Here is a 24,341-nt window from a genome sequence, read left to right as displayed (position 1 = left end):
GCAGTATCTGCAATGAGCATTTCAGCAATTTTGAGGAACACCTTTTGTGATTATGACGCAACAAACTGTTTCATAGAATAAGGTTGCAAAAAATCCAGGACTGTAGGATTTCTTGATTGGCAGAAAATAAATTACATCCCGCGTAAGTGTAAATTATACATAATGCAGTACCTTAAACCAATCTTATTATGCCTGGCGATGTTAATGAAGGTGTAAACGGTTATTTCCTCAAGCAGTGATACAAGTTTTTCTTTTCTACGAGTGCTTTTGACACACGAGAGAAACTGTAAAAGCAGCGTTGTAATAGGTAGTATTGCCATACCAAACCGCACCTGCAATGTCATGGCGTCCCTGTACCACAATTCCCCGTGTTACAAAGCTCAATATAACTGCAATGCAATTGTTTCTTTCAACACAACTGCGACTCGGCGGCATTTAAGGAAATTTGTCCCGAGGCTACATAAGATCTTAACATTGTTTTTATGCATCACGGTCAGCCTTTTATTAGTGACAAGCAGAATAACATAAATGTACATACATATAATGTGCAACAAGTCTCAATTTTGCAAGCGCCCGTTGATTAATTTACACGGCAATCACATGCCACAGATGGAAACAGTTTTCATGTGACTTCCCTTCTTCGTGCAGCGTGCTTTCCTGGCTAACTTTGCAGTCTGTTGTGCAGAGTTTGTTGTTTTTGGTTGCAATTCAGTTGGTTTCCATGTACAGCAAGCTAGTAGGACAGAATGAATGACAAAACTGTTCCGTCGTACGTTTATTTGAAGCATCCTGTGACAGGTGAAGACTGTACATACCCAGGAACTTTTCAGCAAAAGCATTTAAATGCAGCCATAAAGTACCAAGCCAAGCAAAGCGATATTTTTATTTGTTCGGCTCCGAAATGTGGTTCAACATGGCTTCAAACCATTGTGTGGCTTATTGTTCACGAAGGTGAAATGTTCAATGGAGACATCAGAAAGAATATACCCATGTTAGAGTTTCACGGTAGCGAAGCTGTAGAGAAAATAGACGCCAGTGTGTATCCAAGAATCATCAAAACGCATTTCAAGCATAGCTGGGTCCCATATCACCACGATGCAAAATATATTTACGTCACTCGAAACCCAAAGGATGCATTGGTTTCTTACTATTATCACTGCAAAGGCTTCAAGGACGTGTTTGACTGCGAAGACCTTGATTTTGATAAGTTGTTTGATCTCTATGTTAACGACGATGTGGAATTTTGGGGATATTTCAATCACGTGACTGATTGGTACTTGAGGCGTAATGAACCGAATGTTTTGTTTCTGCTTTACGAGGATTTAAAATTGAATCCAGGAACCGAGATTTTGAAGGTTGCTGAGTTCCTGGGAGGTGAACCCTACCAAGCACTGAAAGAAAATGAAAAGCTCTTGCAGACCATTGTGGAGAAAAGTAGTTTCTCATCAATGAAAGTCGCTGTGGTGGTATGCAACTTTGTAAATTTTCCTCCTTATTGTTTATTTTAAACGCTCTGTTTACAGAGAAAAGATCGACCTGACGATCTTCCTTTCGTCAGAAAAGGACAAGTTGGAGACTGGAAAAATCATTTAAGTGCAACACAATCTGAAATCATGGAGAAAATGATGAGAAAAGCTGGAGGAATGAGTGGCTGGGACCAATTGTGGGATAATCACGACGGCGTTTGGGAAAACAAAAAGCTTTGAGAACATATTCGCAATCACCGAAAATGGCACAAAAGCCTATTTGCTTAGAATGTATATATCAATTTAAATGAAGTATCTCAAACAACGTCTGACATTTATTTAATGGTCTTTCTAGTTAATGAGGAATAGCACTTGTCCCAAAAAGGGTTTAAAGCTTTCTGTTACTTTCTTCTGTTCTTCGTGCATGTTTTACTAACCAAATGCACTGTTGGTGGTCACAAGATACCAGACAACCTGTATACTTTACACTCGACACCGTAAACAAGCATAAAAAGCCAGGCACCAGGAAATGCATAAAAAAGAGGGCAGACACTCGAACCACCTCACGAACGAGCGATAATGATTTCCCGTTTCATGTGTAGCTACTTTAACTTGCGTTTTCACGAAGACTAAAAACCAACAGTACCTACAACAATCAGTTTAATTTTTAGCAAAACCAATATTACCGCAGCAACACATCTTGTGAAAAATGAATTGAACAAGACATATTAAATGCAAGGACGCATTGCGTTGACAATGCTAGAAAAAGAGTAAAATGGTACTATATACTCAAAGAAAACATACAGCTTACAGAAACCATAGAGTAGTATGTACTGTGGTGAAACAAATAAAATCAATGCACTGTCAACTCAGTACCAATAAAAAAAACGGTTGATTTGACGATTGTGACGTAAGATGTAGCAATTTGACAGTAAATGTTGCAAATTCTTTGAATCAGCAGTTTCATCAAAGCGATAATTTAACTTCTCAAACGTTTCAAATTATAATGCTCAATTCCAAAAATGTTGAAATTGGTCAAAGTTTATCCAAGCATACTTTAAACGAAGAAAATCAATCATAAATATGCACTTAAGAGCCAATCCAATTTTTTACATTACTCACAAAATTTTTTTACATTAATACAAACAAAATAGCCAATGCAATAGTTATAAAAAAATAGAGAACTTCATGCTACAGACGTTTCGGTTGTTGTGTAATTTTGTTAGTATTATGTAAACAATTTTTTTTAAGTAATTTTCTGTGTAAAATGGGAAAAAAGGGCGAACCGGCAAAATGATTCGGTAAAGTTGCGATAAGTAAAAAAGGTGGAGTAGAAGAAACGCAATTGTTGAGATTACAAGCCGAACAGAGTTATTGCCTGTGTTTATATTACATATATTTTTATCTTTGCATAATTATAAAGTTCAAATAATGTTCTTGCTATTATTTTCCCCCCAGACTTCGTCATGATTATCCCACAGTTTATCCCAACCACTAGATCCTCCATATTTTCGTATCATTTCTTCCATAACTTCAGACTGTTTGGAGCTCAGGTGATTTTTCCAGTCTCCCACCACTCCTTTGCGAACAAATGGGAGATGCTTCGGTCGGTTTTTCCTCTAAAACAATATCACGGTTATACAAGCAAACCTATCTTACGCGCCCAACTTACCACAACCAATGATTGCATGTGAGTGAAACTGCTTTTCTCCAAAACTTTTCGCAACCCTTTTTTTTCATCCCCTAGCAGAGCATGGTAGTAGTTTTCACCCAGGAACTTGGCTATTTTTAGAACTTGTCCTTCTTGATCGCGCTTTATATCCTCGTACAATAGAAACAGATTATTTGGTTTGTTACGCTTTATGTACCAATCAGTCACGTGATTAAAGTAACCAAAAAACTCCACCTCATTTCTCACGTAGAGACTAAAAAGCTTGTCGAAGTCGAGATTTTCGCAGTCGAAATAGTCATAGCCTTTGCAGTGGTAATAGTATGAAACACAAGCATCCTTTGGGTTGCGAGTTATGTAAATATACTTTGCATTGGGGTGGAAAGGAACCCAACTTTGTTTGAAATGCGTCTTTTTAATGCATGGATAAGGAGTGGTATCTAATTGATCGCCTGTATGTCTTTCGTCAAATTCCAGCATGGGCATGTGCTCTTTGATATAGCCATCAAACATTTGCCCATTGTGAACGATAAGCCACACCATGGTTTGAAGCCACGTCGTTCCACATTTTGGATGTGAACATATGAAAATGTCGCCCTCTTTGGCTTGGTGTTGAACGGCCCAATCCATATGCCTTTGCTCGAAATAGCAAGGGTACTTACAAAACTCGCCGGTGACGGGATGCTTTAAACTAACGTAAGATGGTATTGTCTTATCACCCATATCTGCTGTCAATTAAAGTCTGAAAAAAAACATTTATTAAATTTTAGCATGACTTATTTTGTTAAAATGACCACATAACACAAATGTAATTTTCTTTCTTGGTACATTTCTGGCTAACAACTTCATATTCTGATTACCTACAGAGTTTTTTCAGAAGAGACTGTAGCTGCCTGAGTTTAAAGTCTTTCTGAATGTTACCACCAGTAGGAAACTAATACAGACACGCAACAGCAGTTACGTGACAGCAAGTTGTTTTTCAGCAGTAAGTTCACCCAAGCGAAATCCAATGAAGCAAGGCGCAGAAAACCAGCATCCGTTAAAGAATGTCAGTGTAAAGAGGTCCAGCACTTGATGTATGAGCAGACAAAAAATGTATCACTGCCCTCTGCTTGCTCAAATTGGTGGCGGTAATTTTCCATTGAGTGATTTTTAATTTCGCAGGTGAACAGGATGTTGAACATTGCCTTTCCACGGGGTTACACACACTTTTATGTCAGTGGGTATATTCACTTTATGCACTTACTATTCACGTAAAATAAACCTTGCTGCCGTTTACAGAACACAAAAGACTTGTCCACTAAATGCCTCACACGGTTAATTACGTCCAATGGTATCCACATTTGAACTGTATAGCGTCAGTTGCTAACCAAAACTCGTTGTGACGCAATTACGGCAAGTTTGGTCGTAATAGACCAGGGTGGCCATAGTGCGGACGTAGCGTGATATTATGAATGCGACAAAACATTTTTTTGGAATTTTCCTGATGTTTCCCAACCGGTGGTACGCGACGGCATTCCAGGTGGTACGCGAGAACCTTTCCGTTATTTGCGAAGTTAAGATATCGCAGGTGATCTCAAAATGTTTGTTACTTCATCCCCTACAGGTTTCTTTGTAACACTCAACTAGGTGGCACGTGTCAAATTGTTTTACCTCCAAGTGGTACGCACACACAAAAAGGTTGGGAATCGCTGGCCTAAAACATAGCAATACTTCGATAGGTTGGGAATCGCTGGCCTAAAACATAGCAATACTTCGATTATATGCACGTGCACTGAACATGTATCAAGTCTTATAGTTACCTCGGTCATTAATAACAATTGTTACATCACAAAAACTCATTAGGCCATATAACAAGCAAATGCATCGTTATTTTATCGCCTACCCTGTCTCTGTTCATTCGAGTTTATACGCAGCGTAGCGCTGCAACCATTAGTGGCATCACCCCAATCATTGCAAAAAATTGTTTGCTATGATGTATGTGTCAATGTACTAAATATATACCACGACAAAAGCATGAATGATAAAGCAAGTTGAGAAAAATACATGTATTTGATGTGAGGTTTACGCTGAGGAGGAGCTTCCCAGCACGGTTAATAAAGATATAAAGAAGAACATAGGCTGTCCTAGGTTAGAATGCTGTACGGTGGAACGAAGCTGCACAGCAAAACGAGAATAATGAAAACACACTGCTGGCAAAGTAGGTCAGCGATTGCAACGACATCACACGCAGCCACAAACAAGATTGGTTTCTTGTACTTGTATCACTGTAAAGGGATTTGCACAGATTTTAGTGCGAGTCGTTCTTTACGATCAAATTTGCTTTATTCTTAAAATAAATATTATATATGAAGGAAGACATTAAATTTCGCGGATTACTTTAATGATAGGACTGATGGTATTTCAATCCAACGTCAGATTGTTTTGTTTCTGGTTGAATTATTTACAGAAACATGTAGATTTTTTTCAAGGTAAACATTACACTTGTATGTTTCATTCATCAGCATGCTTAGCAGGTGTTTTCTCAATAACCGTTTTCGGAGTTTTTCCACAAGTCGGCCCAACCACTCGGTTTACCAACTTCTTTCAATCTGTTGTCGACTTTTGCCGCTTGTTGATCGTTCATGTGATTTTTCCAATCGCCAATAATTCCCTTACGTATGAGCGGGAGACTCGACACTCTCGGCGAAATGTACTGCAACACATGTGTACAAATAAAACACGCATTTATTCTAATTATTAGCTGTAATAGTAATAGCCTAATTAATAGTAGTTTGGAGAGCTGCAGACAGGGTGTGTACACGCACTGCTTTGACCTGTGAGGTCTCATCAGTGCCGCTGTTGACAGTGGCACTGTGCTAGCTTTTACTCTACCGGGCACACAGCTGCACTGATGAGCCCTTACCATTCGAAACAATGCGTATACACACCCGGTCTGCAGCTCTGCAATATTATGGCTTTTTTGCACATATATAATAGTAGTTTACTTTTTAACAATATCTAACTTAAAACCGAAAGCATAAAATGCTCTGCTCGCGCTGTTGTAGTTTTGTGGCAACAATTAATTACAGGCACATTCACCCTTTTCTTAACCAATAACCGTTGCGAAAACTTGTTGTTGATGTGTTATTCTTATTTAGCTTTTTTCTAATTACTGAAACATGCGGAAAATTAATTAGATCCATTTTGTGGGGGAATACAAAGGTGTTTTAGCTGAAAAAATATTAGCACAAAAAAACAAAAAAAGTACAGTTACCCATTTCTCTGCTTGACTCTGCATAGTTTTAAATGAACTTTTCTCGATAACAGTATTGAGAAGTTGTTCGTCGTTTTTAAGCAAAGCCTTTTCGTATTTATCACCAAGGAACTTTCCCAATTTAATTACAGTGCTCGTGATGTCTCTCTTTAGATCTTCGTAGCGTAGAAATAAAACGTTGGGGTCATTTCTCTTCCCGTACCACGAAGTTACGTGCTCGAAGTATAACTGCCGAAGGATACATTCCCTTGTATGTAAAGATCAAATAGACCGTCGAAATTCAGTTCGGGGCATGCGTACTGTTCAGGGTAGCCTTTGCAATGATAGAAAAAAGAAACTAAAGCGTCCTTTGGTTCTCTGACAACATACACGTATTTCGCTTTGGGATTGTACGGCACCCAGCTTTGAGGAAAGTGACTTTTGATAATTCGAGGATGCACACTGTTGTCAATCTCTCTGGTGAACGCGGCTCCGTCGAAATCGAGCATGGGCATGGAATGTCGTAGCTTCCCCGGTATCGGATCTCCGTTGTGGACGATCAACCAAACAATGTTTTGCGTCCATGTGGTGCCGCACTTGGGGTAAGTGCAGACAAATATATCACTGTACTCTGCTTCGTATGTGATTGCGTCATCCAAATCTTTTTGGGTAAAGTTCATAGGATAGAGTATGGTCTCGTCGTTTACCGGGTGGCGTAGTTTAATAAAGCTGGGCATTTTTGGATTGCCTAGATGACTTACTGTAGGTGTCTTGACGTCCAACATTGTACATTCCAGTTGGTGCTGCATAAAGTGCGTCTAAATATCACAACGGTCCAAGCTCGCCGGAATCAGTCTTAAACCTTTCGCATAAACCCCAGAAATATATAGACACTGTTTGGCAAACTAATCCTGATATGATAAGCAAAGCAAAAAATAATATGAATTGTGTAAGCTGTATACAGTATACAGATGGTTACCGTTTGGCTGCTTGGCCGTTTCGCCAGCAAAGTCGTCTGATAGTCACACCAGCTGCACTGATGAGACCTTATAGGTCGAAACAGTGGCCATCTGAATGCAGCGTACACAAATATCCTGTTATGTTTAGTTGCCAAAATGTGTCGTAGCTTATCGTGGGCTAGGATGAGGTCGAACATTTCCGAGTTTCTGTTTTCATAATGTTTTCTCGCTTCTCAACACAAGGTCTAACTATGCTGTATGTTCTGTAAATAAAAACTATCTTCTAAATATAGGCCTATATGCGCTTGCGATAAGTTTACAAATCTATTTGCCACAAGATATTTGCTTTCATATTCACACTTGTAAGGCAAAATATTTTGTATCATTTCATGCGTTCGAGGCCTGCGATGCATCAAAAATAGCTGAATAGTCTTCTTGAGAGCAATCTGATTGACTTTTTTCAAACAATTTTGTATGTTTTGCTCGAAAAGTTACGCAACTCAATTTTTTGGCAGTGCAAAAATTAAATAACAAAACATTAACAAAACTGTCAACTCGCATCGCCGGAATAGTGGCCGGAAAACATACAAGCCTATGACGGTTCCCACAGAATATTTTGAAATATTCATGTCATAAACTACATCGCTGTAGCCTAAATTAAATGTAAGCAATATTTCGGGACATATAATATCTTATTTGGCACCCACAAGAAAACAAATCAAGCAATACGTAACACGGTTTCGTCAATAAGAAAATAGTCATATCTGCATAGGTTTTTGATAAACAGGTTTAAATTATTGCCCCGCCCACATCTAAACTCGCCGACCTGTAAGCTGTGTTGAAATTTTGTCCTCAACAATATCAATAAACTTCAACTACAACGGAAAATATATTCGTTGACATGCATCGTTTTTTCATGTGCCCTTTTTTGATGAGATCGGCTGTATCTTTGTGCTTTTTCTTCCTTTTTACTGGGCAGTGAAGCTTTACTAGACATGATTTAGTTCTCCAGGATATTTGTCATCTCGCATCTATAAAATAGAAATTAAACATTTGGCGCGAATGTTTAGCCAGTCATGCGTGAAAATTAGGGTAAGTGTGTTCTCAGTCTCACACAGTTCACTTTTACTTACAATTGTTGCAAATGATTTATTTTAATTGTTGCAAATGCTTTATTATGTCAGTTTATTTTGTGAACTGCAATATAAATAATCCGGTAATGCTAAGGTAAAATAGGTTGGGTACCGATAAAATCTTAGAGGTTATTGAGTCAGGCGCCCATGTGAAGATTTTGTGATTTCCCACATGTTCTGCTCAGTAAGTTTAAGGTTGTCAACTGGGGAGATAATGGGTTGCAACAGGCGGCATCGACCGTCAGGTGGCCACACTGTCATGCTGGCTAAAGCAAAACCCATCGAAACGATGTGTGTTACATTTATTTTTCAGGTCTTTTGTTATTAAGGACAGTAGGTTTTACAATGTCAGAAATCCGTGAAAATTTGCCGTGGGTAGAAAAGTATAGGCCCAAAAAATTAGATGACTTGATATCCCATGAAGATATTCTGAAGACAATTCGACGGTTTATGGAAGAAGATCGCTTGCCCCACTTACTTTTCTATGGTCCTCCAGGCACTGGAAAAACCTCAACAATCCTTGCATGTGCCAAACAGCTATATTCTGCAAAGGAATTCAATTCTATGGTTTTGGAACTTAATGCATCTGACGATAGAGGAATAGGCATTGTACGAAATCAGGTATATATGCATAAATCATTTCAGGATTAAAATTCCCTAAGTTCTAGTGATAACACAGTCACCCAGCAACTAACTTCCGGGCCATTGTACAGTCTAGTGATGGATCCAAACCAAAATTACAAATATGTGTAGGCATGGGCGAGGGGTCCTGACCTGGGTTTTTTTTTTCACTAAAAAATTTCTGTCAAATGACCGAAATGCCAGCAAAAATTTAGGACATTTTCAATTTATTTTGGTCATTTACAGTATAATACTTTCGTTCGCAAAAATGTAAGCAACTTGAATAATCTACCAGCCAATTTCCTTTGGGACATTGTGTCCGAAATGGCTTTTATTTTTTGTGACATTTCCAAAAAAAATGGGTCAATGACAGACAAATGACACAAAAAAAAAACCCAGGTCCTGACCCCCCCTTTTGTGAAATATTTTGGTCTGTTTTGATAGCTAAACAAACGCCACTGTATTCTTTCTGTCAAAATTCCCTTGAAAACCAAAAATTTTCTTTAAAGTTGACCTAAAAACCACATCGTGCTTGTATTCGCCATTGTTTCCAGGGAGCATTGTTACCGAACGCTTGGCATTGTTACCAAACAAGTGTCAATTTTTGTCAGTCTAATGATGAAATGTCATTTTTTACTGGTCATGTAATGGCCAGCTGTTTACTTGTGTGTAAAGTCAATTAGTGTAGTTGTTGAACATGCCAATATTATGTATGTTGAAAATAACTGTTAGCACTCATAAAGGTGCAAAGTGGAATATAAGGCTACTGCTTGGCAAATAGTTTTTATTTGTATGTTTTCTTGACAACGTAAGCCCACATTTGATCCCTTTTGGTTACAAATATATTCAAGCCTTTCTTTGAAAGTAGTAGTAACAAAACTACTGTATCAAGCACTACCAAAAAAACTCACATTAAGTGTTCAATAGCATTGCACAATTGTGCAAGCCAGGAAGTCCAGTTATGTGACGATTGCGCCAACACTGCTATTCGTATTTTGTGATTCTCGGCCTCAATTAACCTTAATTTACACCTGAAAATCCGGAAATTTCCAAAAAAATTTTGACCCCCCTTCAAAAAATCCTGGATACACCTATGTGTGTAGGCCAGATTGGAAAGAATGACATGCAATATACTGAGCAAATTTTCATACTTTTATCAGTAATCAATGCAAAAACAATCAGCTGTTGTATTAACATACAGGAAATATCTGTTTGCCTGGCCAAAATCCGTGCAATTAACGTTGCCAAAAAAATTCCGAAACTTTCCAACTTAGTGTGTGTTTTTAAATTAATCTGACGAATTTGATTTCTGGCAAAAATTGTCCTGTTTAAAAGCTTATTGATTCTAATGTATAAATATCTAATGAGTATTAAAGCAATGTTTTTCTAATCAATATACAGCAGGAAAAACGTAGATACATTTTTTATGCCAGATACTGAGCTTTGCAAGTACACGGACTATTTTCAACAAAGGGTTCAAGTTAATTATTTTGGATGAAGCTGATGCTATGACTAAAGATGCACAAAATGCCCTGAGACGAGTCATGGAGAAATTCACAGAAAACACAAGATTTTGTTTGATTTGTAACTACCTCACAAAGGTTTGCAAGAGTTCTAAGAAATCTTATGGGTACAATGTGCGCACCCCCGACCTTTACTACATTTAACCCCACAATCGCATCGCGTCTATTCGGCAACCGCAGCAAACATGAAGGCGCATTTCTTTTCTGACTGCACTCATAAAAGTACCTAACACACAGTTTCATTTGCCTCGTATTCGCGACCTACAATCACAATGGTGGCGAACATGTAGAAGGAAGACAACCACAATTCGTCCAGTTTTTTTTCGTCCAGGCCAAAAACGTTGTTAACATAGACGACGCTTTAACTTGTATATGATAGCGTGCAAACGACCTTCTGACGTCATTATTTTTTCTTCGCCGCACCCCCGTTGTTGTGTAAAACTCTACGCCTATGGTAGTACCGTGTTTATCATCAGAGCGGATATTAATTAAACTGTGAGACTAGCTGTGCAAACAGAACATAGCTGTGTAATATGTAATTGGCCATTTGCAATATGGTGGCAAACTTCAGAAAATTTATTTAAATCAATGAAATATACTTTTTTTAAAAAATTAATCATTGTTTCTTAAAAGAATCCACTAAGCACTCTGCAAAGATATAAAACAAACAAACTATAAGCAAAGTGGAGCCAATAATATGAATTGTGTAAGCTGCAGACAGATGGTCACTGTTTCAACCTATAAGTCATCTGATAGTCACACCAGCTGCACTGATGAGACTTTATCATAGGTCGAAACAGTGGCCATCTGTCTGCAGCTTATGCAATACAAACTATAGTTTAAATGTATTTTTAAATCATATCTGTATTTACAGATAATTCCAGCCATTCAGTCGAGATGCACACGGTTTCGATTTGGGCCCCTAACCACAGATCAAATGAAACCAAGATTGGAACATGTCATAAAGGAGGAGTCGTTGAAAATCACCGATGATGGAATGAATTCTGTTGTTACCTTAGCCTGTGGTGACATGAGAAAAGCTTTAAACATCTTACAAAGCACTTCAATGGCCCATGATGAAGTAAATGAGGACACTGTGTATACATGCACAGGTTTGTATTTTTTGATCTGAGTTGTTTAAATAGGGAAAAAGGTTTTAACAGTGCAACAAATGGCCATTTAACATAAAATTTCCCAAAAAATAAAACCACTCCAACCATGCAGTATTTTGTATATTGTACCGGAAGTGATAAGTTATTAAAAAATAATACATCATGTGCTAACTCTTGTTTTCTAAAAACGGCATGTTTTTTGGCAATTGATTGTGACAGTGCTGTATCTTAATCCAATTGACCCATTCTCTACTATCATTTGTTCGTAAAAATATATATGTATCATTCTTACATGTATATATGTTAAATGCTCAGGTCATCCAAAAAAGAAGGATATAGAAGATATTTTGGACTGGATGTTGAACAAGGACTTCACAGCTGCCTACCAAAAAGTCATAGCACTCAAATCTACGAAGGGCATGGCGTTGCAAGACATTTTGGAGCAAATCCACATTTATGTACACAGGATTGATTTCCCACTGGATGTGAGAATATTGCTTCTTGACAAGTTGGCCAATATTGAAGAACGCCTTGCTGCAGGAACAAATGAAAAACTCCAAACTAGTTCTCTTATTGCGGTATTTCAACAAGCCAAAAACATGACTGCCGCAAATGCATGAGAAACTGTTATTTTGTTTCAAGTTTGTGTTTTTCATGCTCTTCTATGTTTATATCTTGATGAAAACAAATACACACTAATTCGTGCAAAATGTTTTATGACATCTTTGTATTCTGTTAAATGCGAGTAACCTTTGATTGAAAACATGTTGTAGCTATACTATCATGTTTAATCTGTTAAAAAAATTCAAATTGTTGCTATGTAAATGTTACTCTACAACTCATGTTTTGCAGGTTTTCTTCTTAAATGTTAGACACAAGGTTTAGATATTTCTATAATGTCACTTGAAAATGATTTAAAAATACAACAGATTGTTCAGGCTGAACTGGAAAACTTGGACACAGATGCAAATGTGTACAAAAAACTTCCAAACAGCAACATCTTCTTTAAGGCCGAAAAACAACAGCTGTTATCTGACTGCAAAAAAACCCAACTAAGTATTAGCAAAGACACCAAAGGCAAAGATAAAAGAACATAACTGGGGAACAGGAATGGTTTGTTGTTAGGTTAATGTGGAAGATCATTACAAGGATAATGACTTTAAACCCATTTCTTACCAAAACAAGAACCACTGTGTCTCCTATTTCAATTATGGGTAAAGCTGGAGACCTTCACACAAAGGGGCCAAAACCACCAAACATTCTCCTGTTTGGTCCTGGACAAGATCACAAGCTTACATCAGCAGTTTTGAGATGCCTTGAAACCTGCCTGGCTGCAGATCGATACATAATCTACTCAATAAACTTGAACAGTTTTAAGAAAGACCCATGGATAGAAAACACAGAAATGTTAATTGTTTGGTGCTCCAAGCAATTTTTAATCGACAGTAGTTTTCAGAATCAAGTTTCAACCAGAGTTAACGAGTACCTTGCGGTTGGGGGCAAAGTGTTAAATTTTTGCTCATTTCATCAAAATGAAGTGAAATTTACTTCTAAAAACATTGAAATCCCAGACCAAATTCAAGTAAACACATCTTCGAAGCTTGCTTTAAGCCTAATTGGTTGGTCTGGTAAATTTATTTCATTTCCATTGTCTGCGGGCACCAAATCAATAACTTCATTCAATTATGAAGGCAAGGACTGGGTTGTAGCTGTTTTGAAAGAAAAAAATCTAACCTCTTCTGTAAGTTTGATTTTTAGCTTTTTTGTACATTTGTAACAAAGTATTATGTTGCTAATAATCTTTCAGCTGTCGCTGCTTAACCAACTGGGAGGCAATGATGAAAAACGGTCTTCGTCCCTGCAGCTTTTAAAACTCTTTTTGAATCTTTTAAATGTGGATTGCATGGAAGATGCCAATAAGCCAAACCTCTCAGAACAACCTTTGCTTCCTTGTAATACAGGAGTGCTTTTTATATCAAGTTTAGACAAAAAACAGAAGTTTTTGTCATGGTAAGCTTAATTTCTGTATGGGACCAAAATATGGGACTTTTTTGCATTTATATGTACCGCTTGCGCTATGTATAGAACCCTAAGTTGTTTGTCTTTGACATGCTCTGTGTTTCATATCATCAATATTGCTTTTCAAATAGGTCTTCTTATTTGGCACATCATTTAACATACAATTGTTTTGAAGGTTTAGTAGAAAAGATGATTCTGACGACTATTTTGTAAAAGGATTAAAGCTGGTTACACAAGCTTCCTCTTTAACCAACACAGACAGTTAGTGTCTTTTAATTTTTGTCTGTACCAAGTTCCTTGTTTGATGAACGAATACTGCCATTGATACTTCAATATAACTAAGAAATCATTTGATTAGAGAATGGAGATAATGTGGTTGCCGTTTATTCAACTTCTGAACAACCAATACCATTGACAATCCAACATCAGTTTGACTTTGAATGCTACCGACAACATCTGAAGTGTAAAACATATGGTCACATCGCTGTCTACGCTGACATCATAGGAACCACCATGAATGTATTTGATGGGTAGGTTTGTGTGGTTTGTTAAATACAGAAAAACAACATGCTCTTGAATGCATTGTTTGCAGATTGACCATGCGTTTTTGTGGCCCATTGGGACTTGTGGCAATTGCCAGGCAACAGACAAAGGGGCAAGGTTATTTTTTAATATAGCATGTAACCAAAATGCACAAGTGCACTAAAATTTCTGTTTTACCAAACACATTGCCCTAAGTTTGTGGACATAGTTATGCCATACTTTTGTAAACATGATGTATTTGTTGTATTCAGGTCGAAGTGGAAATAAATGGTTAAGTCCAGTCGGTTGTGCAATGTTCACACTTACAATATCAATACCCATCAACTCAAAACTTGGTAGAGCTTTACCAATACTACAACATATGACTGCAGTTGCCGTTGCACAAGCAATCACATCTATGCCAGGACTTCAGGTAATACTTGACAATTTTACTTGCTTGTTATTTGTGGCCATACATACAAAAAAAACTAAATGTGATTGCATACATTGCCATACACATGAAACAATGAATTTGCTTTTTACCATTTTTCTGGTTTTCAGAATGTCAATATTGGAGTAAAGTGGCCGAACGACATTTATTTTGGAAAACATGTGAAGCTTGGTGGTGTCGTAGTGAAATCAACTGTCATTAGGGAATTCTGCATCGCATCAATAGGTCCGAACACCACATAAGCTTTTGAATCAAATAAATTTACAGTTGTTTTATACTATAGGTTGTGGAGTAAACATTGCAAACAAGAAACCGACAGTTTGTGTCAATCAAATTTTAAAAGGTAAATGCTTTTAACTTGTTTAAAAGTTTCAAAAGATTGATAATTGTTTGAAGTGATTGTACTCCAGTTGCCTTAACCTTACAGAGCAATACGGACTGTCAGAAACGATAAAATGTGAACATATCATTGCTGGAACTTTGACACAACTAGAATCTATTGTGGAAGATTTCCAACAACACGGTTCCAAAAAGTTCTTGGAAGCTTACTACAAGTATTGGATACATAGGTAACCCAGTCATGTTAGTTAGAGGTTTTATTGTATAAGAGTGGAGAACTTAGTGCTGACTACTTTGAATCCGAAATCGAAAGCTAAGATGGTGTACATATTGGCAACAGACTTTTGAAAAACTATAGCCTGAATACAGGGGCGTATCCAGGAATTTTTAAAGGGGGGGGTCCAATTTTTTTTAGGTAATTCCCCGATTTTCTGGTATAAACTAAGTGTAAACTATTGTGGGCGAGAATCGCAAAATACGAGCGCCGGTGTTCGCGCCAATCTTCACATAAACGGTTTCTGGCTTGCGCAATTGTGTAACGCTATGGAAAGTTTAACAACTAAACTAATTGACTTTCACGCAAATAAACCGCTTGTCATTACAACGTGACCACTGAAAAACGACGTTTCGTCCGTGAACTGACAAAAAATGACACTTGTTTCGTAACAATGCAACATGTTTGGTAACAATGCCAAGTGTTCGGTAACAATGCTTCCTTTTTGGAAACAATGGCGAATGCAACACGATGCGGTTTTTAGGTCAACGTCAAAGAAAATTTCTGGTTTTCACGCGGATTTTGACAAAAAAATACAGTGGCGTTTGTTTAGTTATCAAAAAAGACCAAAATATTTCACAAAAGGGGGGGGTCCGGACCCCTCGGACCCCCCCCCCCGGATACGCCCATGCCTGAATATGAACACAGTTGTGTTTAAAACATCTGCTTTAATATGTCTAGCATCTTTGCTTTGTTTTTCTTTTTTTTTAGTTTTGTCAGATGCTCTTTATCCATTCATTGTTATTTATGTCATTATATATCCGAAAAACTCGAATTTCCGCAGGTCTGTAGTTACCTATAGTGTTAGACGTGTCATTTAAAACATTTAGTGCGACTTTTAATGCTTTATACCCACTGTTTTGTGTTTAGCGGTTCCTACGTCAAAGTGCAGAGCCAGCGAGATAGCGAGGAAAAGTTCAATGCTTTGGTTGTTGGTATAGACGACTATGGCTACCTCAGGGTTCGTCTGGATGACGGGTCGGTGACCAGCCTTAGTCCAGACGGCAACAGTTTCGATTTAACGCAAAATCTGATCATTTCAAAGACTTGACATACAATTTTGACTATACAGCGGGACACGAAAAGTGTTGGAATTTTGGAATCGTGTTACTTGAATTTTGTGGTTGTCTTGTCAGGAAACGAATAAAATCGATGTTGTCTTGTGGTGTCGCCTAACACTTTGTATTTAAATCTTGTTTATTGTTTTTGCCATCTTTATATACATACTGACTATAGCTTTGCAGGGTATAATCTAAAATTCCAAAAATTTACAGCATTATTATGTACTTCACACACCGAAATTTTTAGTCTTCGTTCAGCATGAAATTATCTACTTTTTTCTTGTATTATTTATCTGCTATAAGTTGATGTGTTTTTCAACAACCACAAACCATTTGTTAATGTCTGCGAAATATTTGTTATTTTCCAGAATTAAACAATCTTGTAATTTGACGCTTACGTCTGAAAACAATCAGTTGAACAGACCGAGGGAAGTAATAAACGTTTCCCAAATTTCCGTAACTTGTCAAAACTTCTGGAGATCAACATTAACCGCACTGTGACTAATAAAGGATTCATTATATCCAAGGCATATTATATCCGAGCTTCTTCGTTAACCAAAGTTTTTGATACTGTGAGAATTGATCAAATTTCGAGTGATTTGAAAATTATGAAAAGTAGCAAAACATAATGCTGCACAAAGTAAGGCATAACAACTGGCGTAGCTTTGCTTTTAGGTACACTTTATTAGTTAGCCGAGACAGTAGTGGATAACTTTCAGGGCAATGAGGTTTTTGCTGACCTGGTTTATCCTTGGAGGTTGGGTGGTTGTCAACTCTCAAGGACAAAATGTAAGTTGTTTTTATTGCGTTACGGACTCTCGTATTCCTCATAACGGGGTAGTGAAGTCAGTGTTAGACAATATTGTATGTGCATATGACGTAGTCTATAGATTCCAATTCATTTCACGTTCGGATTTCCACGAGTATCGTCTGTCCTTGAGTTTGCTTTTTCCACTATATTTTTCATTGCTATAGTGTCCAGTTCTTACAACAGCAGCAGGAGGCAGAATAAACTGCACGAACCTAAACAACGTTGATTCAGTTTGCACAATCATATGCGATGCTGAGTACATACTTAACACAACTGAAACCAGCGTGTGTCAGGGCAACGGTTCTTGGACAGTAGAGGAACTTGGATGCAAATTTGTCGGTAAGACGTGCGTGGTTGTATATATATTTAAACATTCACTAACACCGTGAATATTTCCATACGTAATGTCATGTCTACTCATTACCAAAAGGGTTTCCCAACTCGTTTTGGGCCGAGCACCACTAGACCAATCTAGCAAACTCTGTTCACCCAAAGAGACTATACAGTATTACTCATACATCCAACATTTGAATACCTTTTTTGGCGATGTCACGCGACTTCCATTAAACAGAATAAAGGATTATAGCATTATCCCATAATATCAGTGCGAACAAATTGACTTCGTCACTGGTCCGACGAAGCGGCAGCGAACGTTATATTATTTGGGAAAATCTTGTAGTCCCCTCGATAACCACTATGGACTCATCAGTTGTAAACCCCTGTTGTAATTCTTGGGAATGAAACATGATACGATGACAGAAAGGAACACTTCACAAGTATTGAAACCATTTTGACATCGAAGGTTTAAACGATTTGTTGACCTGCATGCAGGGTCGTCAATCTGTACGATTCAAGGAAACGCCCACTTTTTGACATTCGATGGCGTCGCCTACGATTTTCAAGGAACTTGTCTGTACAGAATGGTGGAAAGTTCAGCAACCGTTGGACTCCTGAAGCAATTTGTGTTGTCGGTAACTGAATTTTTTTTGAATTTTTGTATGCTTCGTCGTTTAGTTTCGCATCAGCTCTGCCTCCTAGTCACAACCACCAAGTTGTGACTGTATATAAGTGTATTGAGGTCAATATACCCTTTTTGAACATACACAGTAACATTCCGTAGATCGGTCTGTGTCGAGAGTACATATCTAACTGCTAATGTGTTCGTAGTCAGACAACGTAGACAGAAATAATACATTTGCATTGCCAGGGGTCAGATCACTGCGAAGGCCTTTTCCGCGATCGATCTTGCCTTTATGCCAAACAAGAGCATGCATTTTTCTACGCTACAAGTCTTATCACACTTATTATGATTCTTAGATGTTTGACATTCACCCTCTTTCCCTCACAGGTGGAAAGCGAATTTCGGTCTACAAATCAAAAAGTTTCTCGTTTGAAGCGTGCATTGCTTAAGGTTGACAACCACACATTTGAATATGCGAAAAGTCGAAAAGTGTTGGTAAGTGCAGCGACCTTTTGGGATGTGTGTTAATTTTGCGCGCAAGAAATTGAACGTCTTATTACCATTTAATTCGTATATTTGGATCCCCTCGCTTAGTTTAAATTGTAAGCGAAAACTTTAATTGTGAAAAGTTTGTCTCACACTGCTGCATTCTACCAACTATTACTGCCTTTTTTTCCTATTTGATGACTGGTCAAAGGACTTGGTACGACCCAATAAACAAATACTTCCAATCGTTTGCAGCATAATGGGATTTTCGTCAACGCTCCATTCAACTTGGAGCAAATCGGAATTTCGATCTTTCGAAGCGGATCTTCTCTTGTCACCAGCACGGCTTTTGGTTTGACAATTTCATACGATGGCAAATCAAACATGGAAATTGAACTCTCCAACTCCTACAGTGGTTTTGTCTCTGGTACGTACGGAATAGTGACAGAACCAACTTTCATCAAAAAGAGTGTTTGATTATTGGTTTGTGGCTTAGTGTTCAAAGTAGGTCAAATTTACTCAATTAAAATTTTCCGGACGCTTGAGGTTGTTGCTAACGGAAACTTTGTGTGACTTAATTAGAAAGTATTGGCTTTATGTTTCACTCTTAGTCAGTGAAAGAAGTTTCGAAAACGATTGAATTTTAGATTTATTCACAAGGAAAAAGCGATTTGTAATCGAAAAACTTTTTACTTCCGCGGTAAAACGCAGTGAAAATTTTAGAAAAATTTTTTTTTTTGTGAAAACAAGTTGTTCCATACAAACTACTGTTCACCAGGTCTTTGCGGAAACATGAATGGCATCACATCGGACGAGTTTACTCTTGCGCACAATGAGACTGTGATTGGCTCAGCATCAGAGTTTGGCAACAGTCACAAAATTGGTGGCGACGAGTCAGGGTATGTGGGTAGTTATTTTTTGATAATTTTTGGTAATTAAACGAATGCGGCCTTTTGTGGTAGCTTAAGCGTCATGTTAAAACCATTTGAAACATAATTACATTTTAAGCACTTCAGTTCGCCAAAACTATACATGTCTTAGTTGCACGGACGGTCGTCAAAATGAAAGTTTCGGAAATTGCATGGACATGGATGCGTACAGAGAACTCTGCAACATTTTTAATTCTGAATGTTTTGAGGAATGTCGAGCAATACTTCCTACTCCTGGTGTTATTCAGGTTCATTCTTTTTTGTTATCTGAGTAAATAGCACAATTTTAAGCAGGCAATATGTTTAAATAAATTGCAAAGAGAGTTTTGTTTACATGTAAGACATTACCAATAGTCCTTAATGTAAATTAGCCATTTCTACGTGCTTTAAACTACGCTTGACATGAAATATAAATGTTTCTAATAGGGAAAATTAACGGCAATCAACATAGGCCGCGTAATTTTGAGAAATGTAGCATAAACTCTTTCAAACTTCTCTTTTTGCCAAAATGTATTCCATTTCACAAACAGAACTGCATTTTTGATATGTGCGTATCGAACGGAGATCTTACAGCCCTCGAACAAGTAATATCACAATATGCCCGCCGATGTCAGAAGATCCCAGTAAACATATGCGACTGGAGAAACAATACTAACATTCGTAAGTCGGTGCTTATTTCCTGTACATTCAACACTACAGAAATCGTTAAAGTCTTGCCTGCCGCACATAGGAATGCGTTGCAATCAATTTATTTCTAAAACTATATGGCACTACGTACACAGACCTACACCACAATACAATAATTCTCGTTCCTGAAAATTTCACCATCTAACTTAATTCGTGTCTCACCCAATAAATCTCAAGCACATCCATCCGATCTTAAAGTCGCGAGAATCTTTTTGTTTTACATTTATTTCTTACACTAACAAGCGAGGAATGTCTTGGTTACTTCAAAGCAACGGGAAAAACTTCTGCAACTAATTTTCTTCATAGATTTGTTAATTTTTTTTTACTATTTGTGATATTTCAGCCGATTCGTGTCCTGCAAACTCTCGTTACGAACATGAGGGTACAGCTTGTCCCAATACCTGCCTGGACCGCGACAGTGCTGAAAGTTGCATACTGTTTCCCATATCAGGTACATGTGTATTTGTAATCTGCCAATGCCATCTTGCCTTGAACGTATTTTACCTTTGAGGTTGTGTGTGCAACGATGAGTTCGTTCTGTCCGGTGATGAATGTGTTTTGATCAGTGACTGCGGCTGCGCAGAAGATGGAATTTATTATGTGGTCGGTACAACTGGTTATCACGAAAAAAAGGCTCCTACACGAATATAGGATAAAAATTGTAATACATACGAGGGTAGTGCAAACAAGTCGCTTTTCAAAACAATTGCATGCCTTTCAAATGAGAAGGCTCACAGTAAAAGTTTAAAAGTTAGATTGCCCTCAGATCTTTTGAATGTCCATAAAGTTCATTAGATACACAGTTAGGGTTCATTCTCAACCTTCATCTGTATCTTAAACCACTTGTTTTGTTCTTGTAGAAGGGAGCAACGTTCTATAAACCTGGTTGTGAGAAATGGTGTACATGTGAAAATGCTATTCTGTCATGTTCTGATACTCAATGTTCGGCTGATGAAGTTTGTCGCATTTCACCTGCTACAAGACAGTTGGATTGCCTTCCGGAAAGTTAGTATGTTGAGTGCCTAAAATATTGAGTGTTATTTTTCACACTTCATAGCTCCGTTATGTACTTAGCTTGGTGAGAAACTGTAGCGAACGCAAATCTTGACTAGAACCACAAAACAAGTAAAAATCTCAAAATGGTTCTGTGTGTATTTTGATTTCCAACCTCGTTTAAAAACAAAAAAATTTAGCGCATAAACCAAATGACAAAGTTGAGATATTGAAATTCGCGCATCATACTTCACACCAAGTTGAAGAATTGACTTTATTTAGGTTATGGGGAGTGTGTAGCCCATGGCGACCCACACTACGAAACCTTCGACGGAAAATTCTACGACTACATGGGAGCGTGTACCTACTTGCTTGTTGAAGTCACGAACCCTTTAACAGGAGAGACGTTCAAAGTGATCACGGACAACGAGTTTAGGAACGGTGATGGGCGAGTTTCGTGGGTCAAAAACGTCCAAGTCATTTTCAAATTCGAAAACGCTACTGTGGACATTTTAATGAGCAAGCAAGTTGCTGGCATGGCGGCCACGGTAGGAAAAGTGTTGGTGTGGCCACAAGTATACAATTGATATTTAGTCGATTTCAAGCGTAAAACAGTGCGAAGAATTAAAGCTTCTTTTAGTATTGCAAATTTACCATCTGTTTTCCCCAAAACCGTAAAATAAACTTTCAACTTGTTGTATGAATGTCTACAATCTTAAGATTACAAATCTCTTCAACAACCCGGTGACGTTGATCGATTACCAATTGAGGAACCTGAAGATATTTCAGAGCGGCAAAAGCATTGTGTTGATAGTGGACAACTTCAGGGTAACATTTAACGGATTCAATGTCCGGGTATCCGTGCCAGTGACCTTCAAGGCAGGGGTAAGATTTTGCATAAGTGCGCCTTGCTGTATTTGTGTGTTTGTTGTTGTAAATGTTTGTACAAATTAAAGTTGCTACTGTTGAATACGGACACAACAAATAAGTGCGGGTATTCAGTCGAACACAATTTTTACATTCATACAATCCAATTTTAGCCACATAGCAATTCTACATGCAAAGCAAAAAACTAACCTTTTTGTTTGGAGAATACAAGAGGTTTATGTGGGGATTGGAATGGAGACCCAACCGACGATTTTAAACTCTTTAACGGGACGGAGGTGGATGACGTTAGCGTTTTCGCGATGAGCTGGAAAGTTGGAAACTGCAGTGTTCCAGGTCCAATAGGCGACTTCAACTGCACAACTGCAGATCGGATAACTTAGTAAGATGGCTTTGTTCGTATTAAGCTTGTACATAAAAATATACTCTATATACGTGATATGGTTAAGCAAATTTTGTGAATGGCAGTATGGGGTAATCAAGCGAGTTGAACGTACACGCGGGAATAATTTGACGGATTCTGTTATTTAACGGTTCAATGAATTCGATTCTCCTTTTGTTCTGTTACAGCTCTGGTTTGGAATATTGTGGAAAAATCAAATCCCCTGCATTTTCTGAATGTTTGGCACTTATATCTCTGGAAAACGACTTTTTAACTTGTGTATTCGATTTGTGTGCCACAAATGGTGACGTTGATGTTTTAGAACTAGTAAGTTCTTTTTGTTGTGGATTTTATTTTATGCTTTTCGATAGCAATACTGTTGTCATAGAATAGGGCTTAATTTTATTTACACATATCAGGCAATACATATTAAAGTGATTAGCAGATGAAGTCTGCAACGATACTTTAAGATTTAGCGGGAATAAAGAGTCCTTCTTTGTTTCAGATCCTTTTGAAAGTAATCACCAAATGCAGGGAAGTTACACCACTATGTGACGTCAGGAGCGAAATCGGATTACCGGAACTTGTTTGTCCGGAAAACTCAAATTTTCAAACATGTACGACCGCCTGTCCCGACACCTGCAACGAACCAACAGCGTCCATTCGGTAAGATTTTTCATCATTTAAAGTAGAAATCATCAACACAAAACTGTATACACGTTGATAGCGTAAAAGACCTTGTGTATGCGAAATTCGCTTCATTACTATTTTAGCGGCGGACATATGGCTGACTAAACAAAGTTTGAACGCGGCATCAAGAGTTCGACTTACATTCAGACTTCCTTTAGCGTTCCTTTCAGCAAACTCACTCTCTTATAAATTAACACTTTTAACATGTTTTTGCTGATGGTCAAGGTCTTACTTCAATACAACCATGTATTTCTACATCTAAATGCGATATCATAAATACAAATCAATAAAAGTTAAAAACCACATCACGATGAACCACAAGAAAATTCTTGTTTAACTTATACCAAACATTGCAATTGAACATGCTTTTATCCTTATAAAGCTGTCCACTGCCCGACATTGACGCATGCGTCTGCAACTTCGGCTACATATATGAAAACGGAAATTGCGTACGGGAAGATATGTGTGGATGCTACCCTGAGTCCAGCGGTTTTGTAGCACAAGGTGTTCTATCTACTTTCTACCTGCTTGTATTGTAGAGGTGTTTGTTTTTCTTGCGATTAGACATTCTCAGATGCAAAAGGAAAGCAGGCCATAAAACAGATCTGAGGGTATATAGGTTATATCTTGCCCGTGCCGTAAGCTGTAATCAATGGAGTAAAGACCAAAAAAAACACAACAATTAGTATGAACACCAGTAAATTCCGATTACATTTGTTTTTCAAGGCGTCACGGAAATGAATAGCAATTGCACGCATCAATGCACATGTGCTGGACCGAATCAATGGCTTTGCGGCCCTTTTATGTGCGAAGAAGATGAAATGTGCCTGCCATCTGGTGGATCTTTTCAATGTGTCAATCCGGTACATTTAGCGTCTATTGTGATCTTTTTTCTTTCCTTCTTTCCTTCTATCACATTTTGAAGAAAACGCACTTTAGATATAAGTATTTTTGTACTCTATCACGGTCCAAACCAGTGGTGGCGGGATTCAGCATGGGAATTTAATGAACTACTCGAAGCGATTGTAAACAACCCTGTGTGTAGGCCTATGTTTCACTTGCACTATATTCCCGCGGTTACTATGGCGTGCTGCTAGTGAGAGAACGGATGTTAAATATTTGTATGCTCCCAT

General features: G+C 37.9%; 4 protein-coding genes and 1 pseudogene across 7 annotated transcripts in view; 4 read left to right on the top strand and 1 right to left on the bottom strand.

Moving 5' to 3' along the window:
* Positions 1-620: 620 nt before the first annotated feature.
* On the top strand, positions 621-1,898 carry LOC145890726 (sulfotransferase ssu-1-like). Its single transcript, XM_082981869.1, has 2 exons — positions 621-1,466; positions 1,524-1,898. Exons 1-2 carry the CDS (start codon positions 747-749, stop codon positions 1,704-1,706), a joined length of 903 nt encoding a protein of 300 aa, XP_082837995.1. The 5' UTR covers positions 621-746; the 3' UTR covers positions 1,707-1,898.
* Positions 1,899-2,382: 484 nt separating this feature from the next.
* Positions 2,383-7,155, bottom strand: LOC145890201 (uncharacterized; annotated as a pseudogene). The gene is made up of 4 exons (XR_014399548.1): positions 6,392-7,155; positions 5,668-5,830; positions 3,139-3,863; positions 2,383-3,085 (listed from the first exon to the last, which is right to left on the bottom strand). The product of XR_014399548.1 is annotated as an uncharacterized LOC145890201 (transcript).
* A 1,626-nt stretch (positions 7,156-8,781) lies between these two features.
* On the top strand, positions 8,782-12,612 carry LOC145890725 (replication factor C subunit 5-like). Its single transcript, XM_082981868.1, has 4 exons — positions 8,782-9,083; positions 10,517-10,684; positions 11,481-11,718; positions 12,034-12,612. The coding sequence occupies exons 1-4, from the start codon at positions 8,808-8,810 to the stop codon at positions 12,336-12,338; spliced, it is 987 nt and encodes a 328-aa protein (XP_082837994.1). The 5' UTR covers positions 8,782-8,807; the 3' UTR covers positions 12,339-12,612.
* A 199-nt stretch (positions 12,613-12,811) lies between these two features.
* Positions 12,812-16,717, top strand: LOC145890718 (biotin--protein ligase-like). 3 transcript variants are annotated; one of them, XM_082981861.1, is made up of 10 exons: positions 12,812-13,459; positions 13,526-13,728; positions 13,913-13,998; positions 14,096-14,267; positions 14,330-14,397; positions 14,532-14,692; positions 14,821-14,935; positions 14,994-15,053; positions 15,156-15,279; positions 16,194-16,717. In XM_082981861.1, exons 1-10 carry the CDS (start codon positions 12,848-12,850, stop codon positions 16,372-16,374), a joined length of 1,782 nt encoding a protein of 593 aa, XP_082837987.1. In that variant the 5' UTR covers positions 12,812-12,847; the 3' UTR covers positions 16,375-16,717. The 3 variants fall into 3 exon arrangements, with proteins under 3 accessions (XP_082837987.1, XP_082837986.1, XP_082837988.1); XM_082981860.1 differs by having other exon boundaries at positions 15,138-15,279; XM_082981862.1 differs by lacking the exon at positions 16,194-16,717 and having other exon boundaries at positions 15,107-15,202.
* Positions 16,718-17,107: 390 nt separating this feature from the next.
* The window catches only part of LOC145890200 (IgGFc-binding protein-like), a 28,608-nt gene continuing 21,374 nt past the window's right edge, over positions 17,108-24,341 (top strand). The window contains exons 1-17 of the mRNA XM_082981229.1: positions 17,108-17,173; positions 17,360-17,534; positions 18,027-18,166; positions 18,544-18,651; positions 18,898-19,069; positions 19,421-19,541; positions 19,684-19,819; positions 20,102-20,231; positions 20,602-20,753; positions 21,119-21,263; positions 21,534-21,799; positions 21,972-22,136; positions 22,343-22,518; positions 22,707-22,845; positions 23,024-23,184; positions 23,591-23,712; positions 23,935-24,071. Coding sequence (XP_082837355.1) covers positions 17,108-17,173; positions 17,360-17,534; positions 18,027-18,166; positions 18,544-18,651; positions 18,898-19,069; positions 19,421-19,541; positions 19,684-19,819; positions 20,102-20,231; positions 20,602-20,753; positions 21,119-21,263; positions 21,534-21,799; positions 21,972-22,136; positions 22,343-22,518; positions 22,707-22,845; positions 23,024-23,184; positions 23,591-23,712; positions 23,935-24,071 — 2,511 coding nt within the window. The remainder of the gene's footprint in view (positions 17,174-17,359; positions 17,535-18,026; positions 18,167-18,543; positions 18,652-18,897; positions 19,070-19,420; positions 19,542-19,683; positions 19,820-20,101; positions 20,232-20,601; positions 20,754-21,118; positions 21,264-21,533; positions 21,800-21,971; positions 22,137-22,342; positions 22,519-22,706; positions 22,846-23,023; positions 23,185-23,590; positions 23,713-23,934; positions 24,072-24,341) is intronic.

This window comes from Ascidia mentula, chromosome 2 (assembly GCF_947561715.1).
Source record: "Ascidia mentula chromosome 2, kaAscMent1.1, whole genome shotgun sequence".
In the NCBI taxonomy this organism is placed as follows: Eukaryota; Metazoa; Chordata; class Ascidiacea; order Phlebobranchia; family Ascidiidae; genus Ascidia; species Ascidia mentula.
The sequence above is the reverse complement of the archived record's forward strand: the minus strand, read 5'-3'. Positions and strand labels throughout refer to the sequence as shown.

Coding starts and splice junctions, on each gene's coding strand:
- LOC145890726 (XM_082981869.1), top strand. CDS start 747: ATGAATGACAAAACTGTTCCGTCGTACGTTTATTTGAAGCATCCTGTG. Junction 1,467..1,523: donor CAATGAAAGTCGCTGTGGTG/GTATGCAACTTT, acceptor CTCTGTTTACAG/AGAAAAGATCGACCTGACGA.
- LOC145890725 (XM_082981868.1), top strand. CDS start 8,808: ATGTCAGAAATCCGTGAAAATTTGCCGTGGGTAGAAAAGTATAGGCCC. Junction 9,084..10,516: donor TAGGCATTGTACGAAATCAG/GTATATATGCAT, acceptor TTTTTATGCCAG/ATACTGAGCTTTGCAAGTAC. Junction 10,685..11,480: donor TTTGTAACTACCTCACAAAG/GTTTGCAAGAGT, acceptor CTGTATTTACAG/ATAATTCCAGCCATTCAGTC.
- LOC145890718 (XM_082981860.1), top strand. CDS start 12,848: ATGTGGAAGATCATTACAAGGATAATGACTTTAAACCCATTTCTTACC. Junction 13,729..13,912: donor AAACAGAAGTTTTTGTCATG/GTAAGCTTAATT, acceptor ATTGTTTTGAAG/GTTTAGTAGAAAAGATGATT. Junction 15,280..16,193: donor TACAAGTATTGGATACATAG/GTAACCCAGTCA, acceptor TTTTGTGTTTAG/CGGTTCCTACGTCAAAGTGC.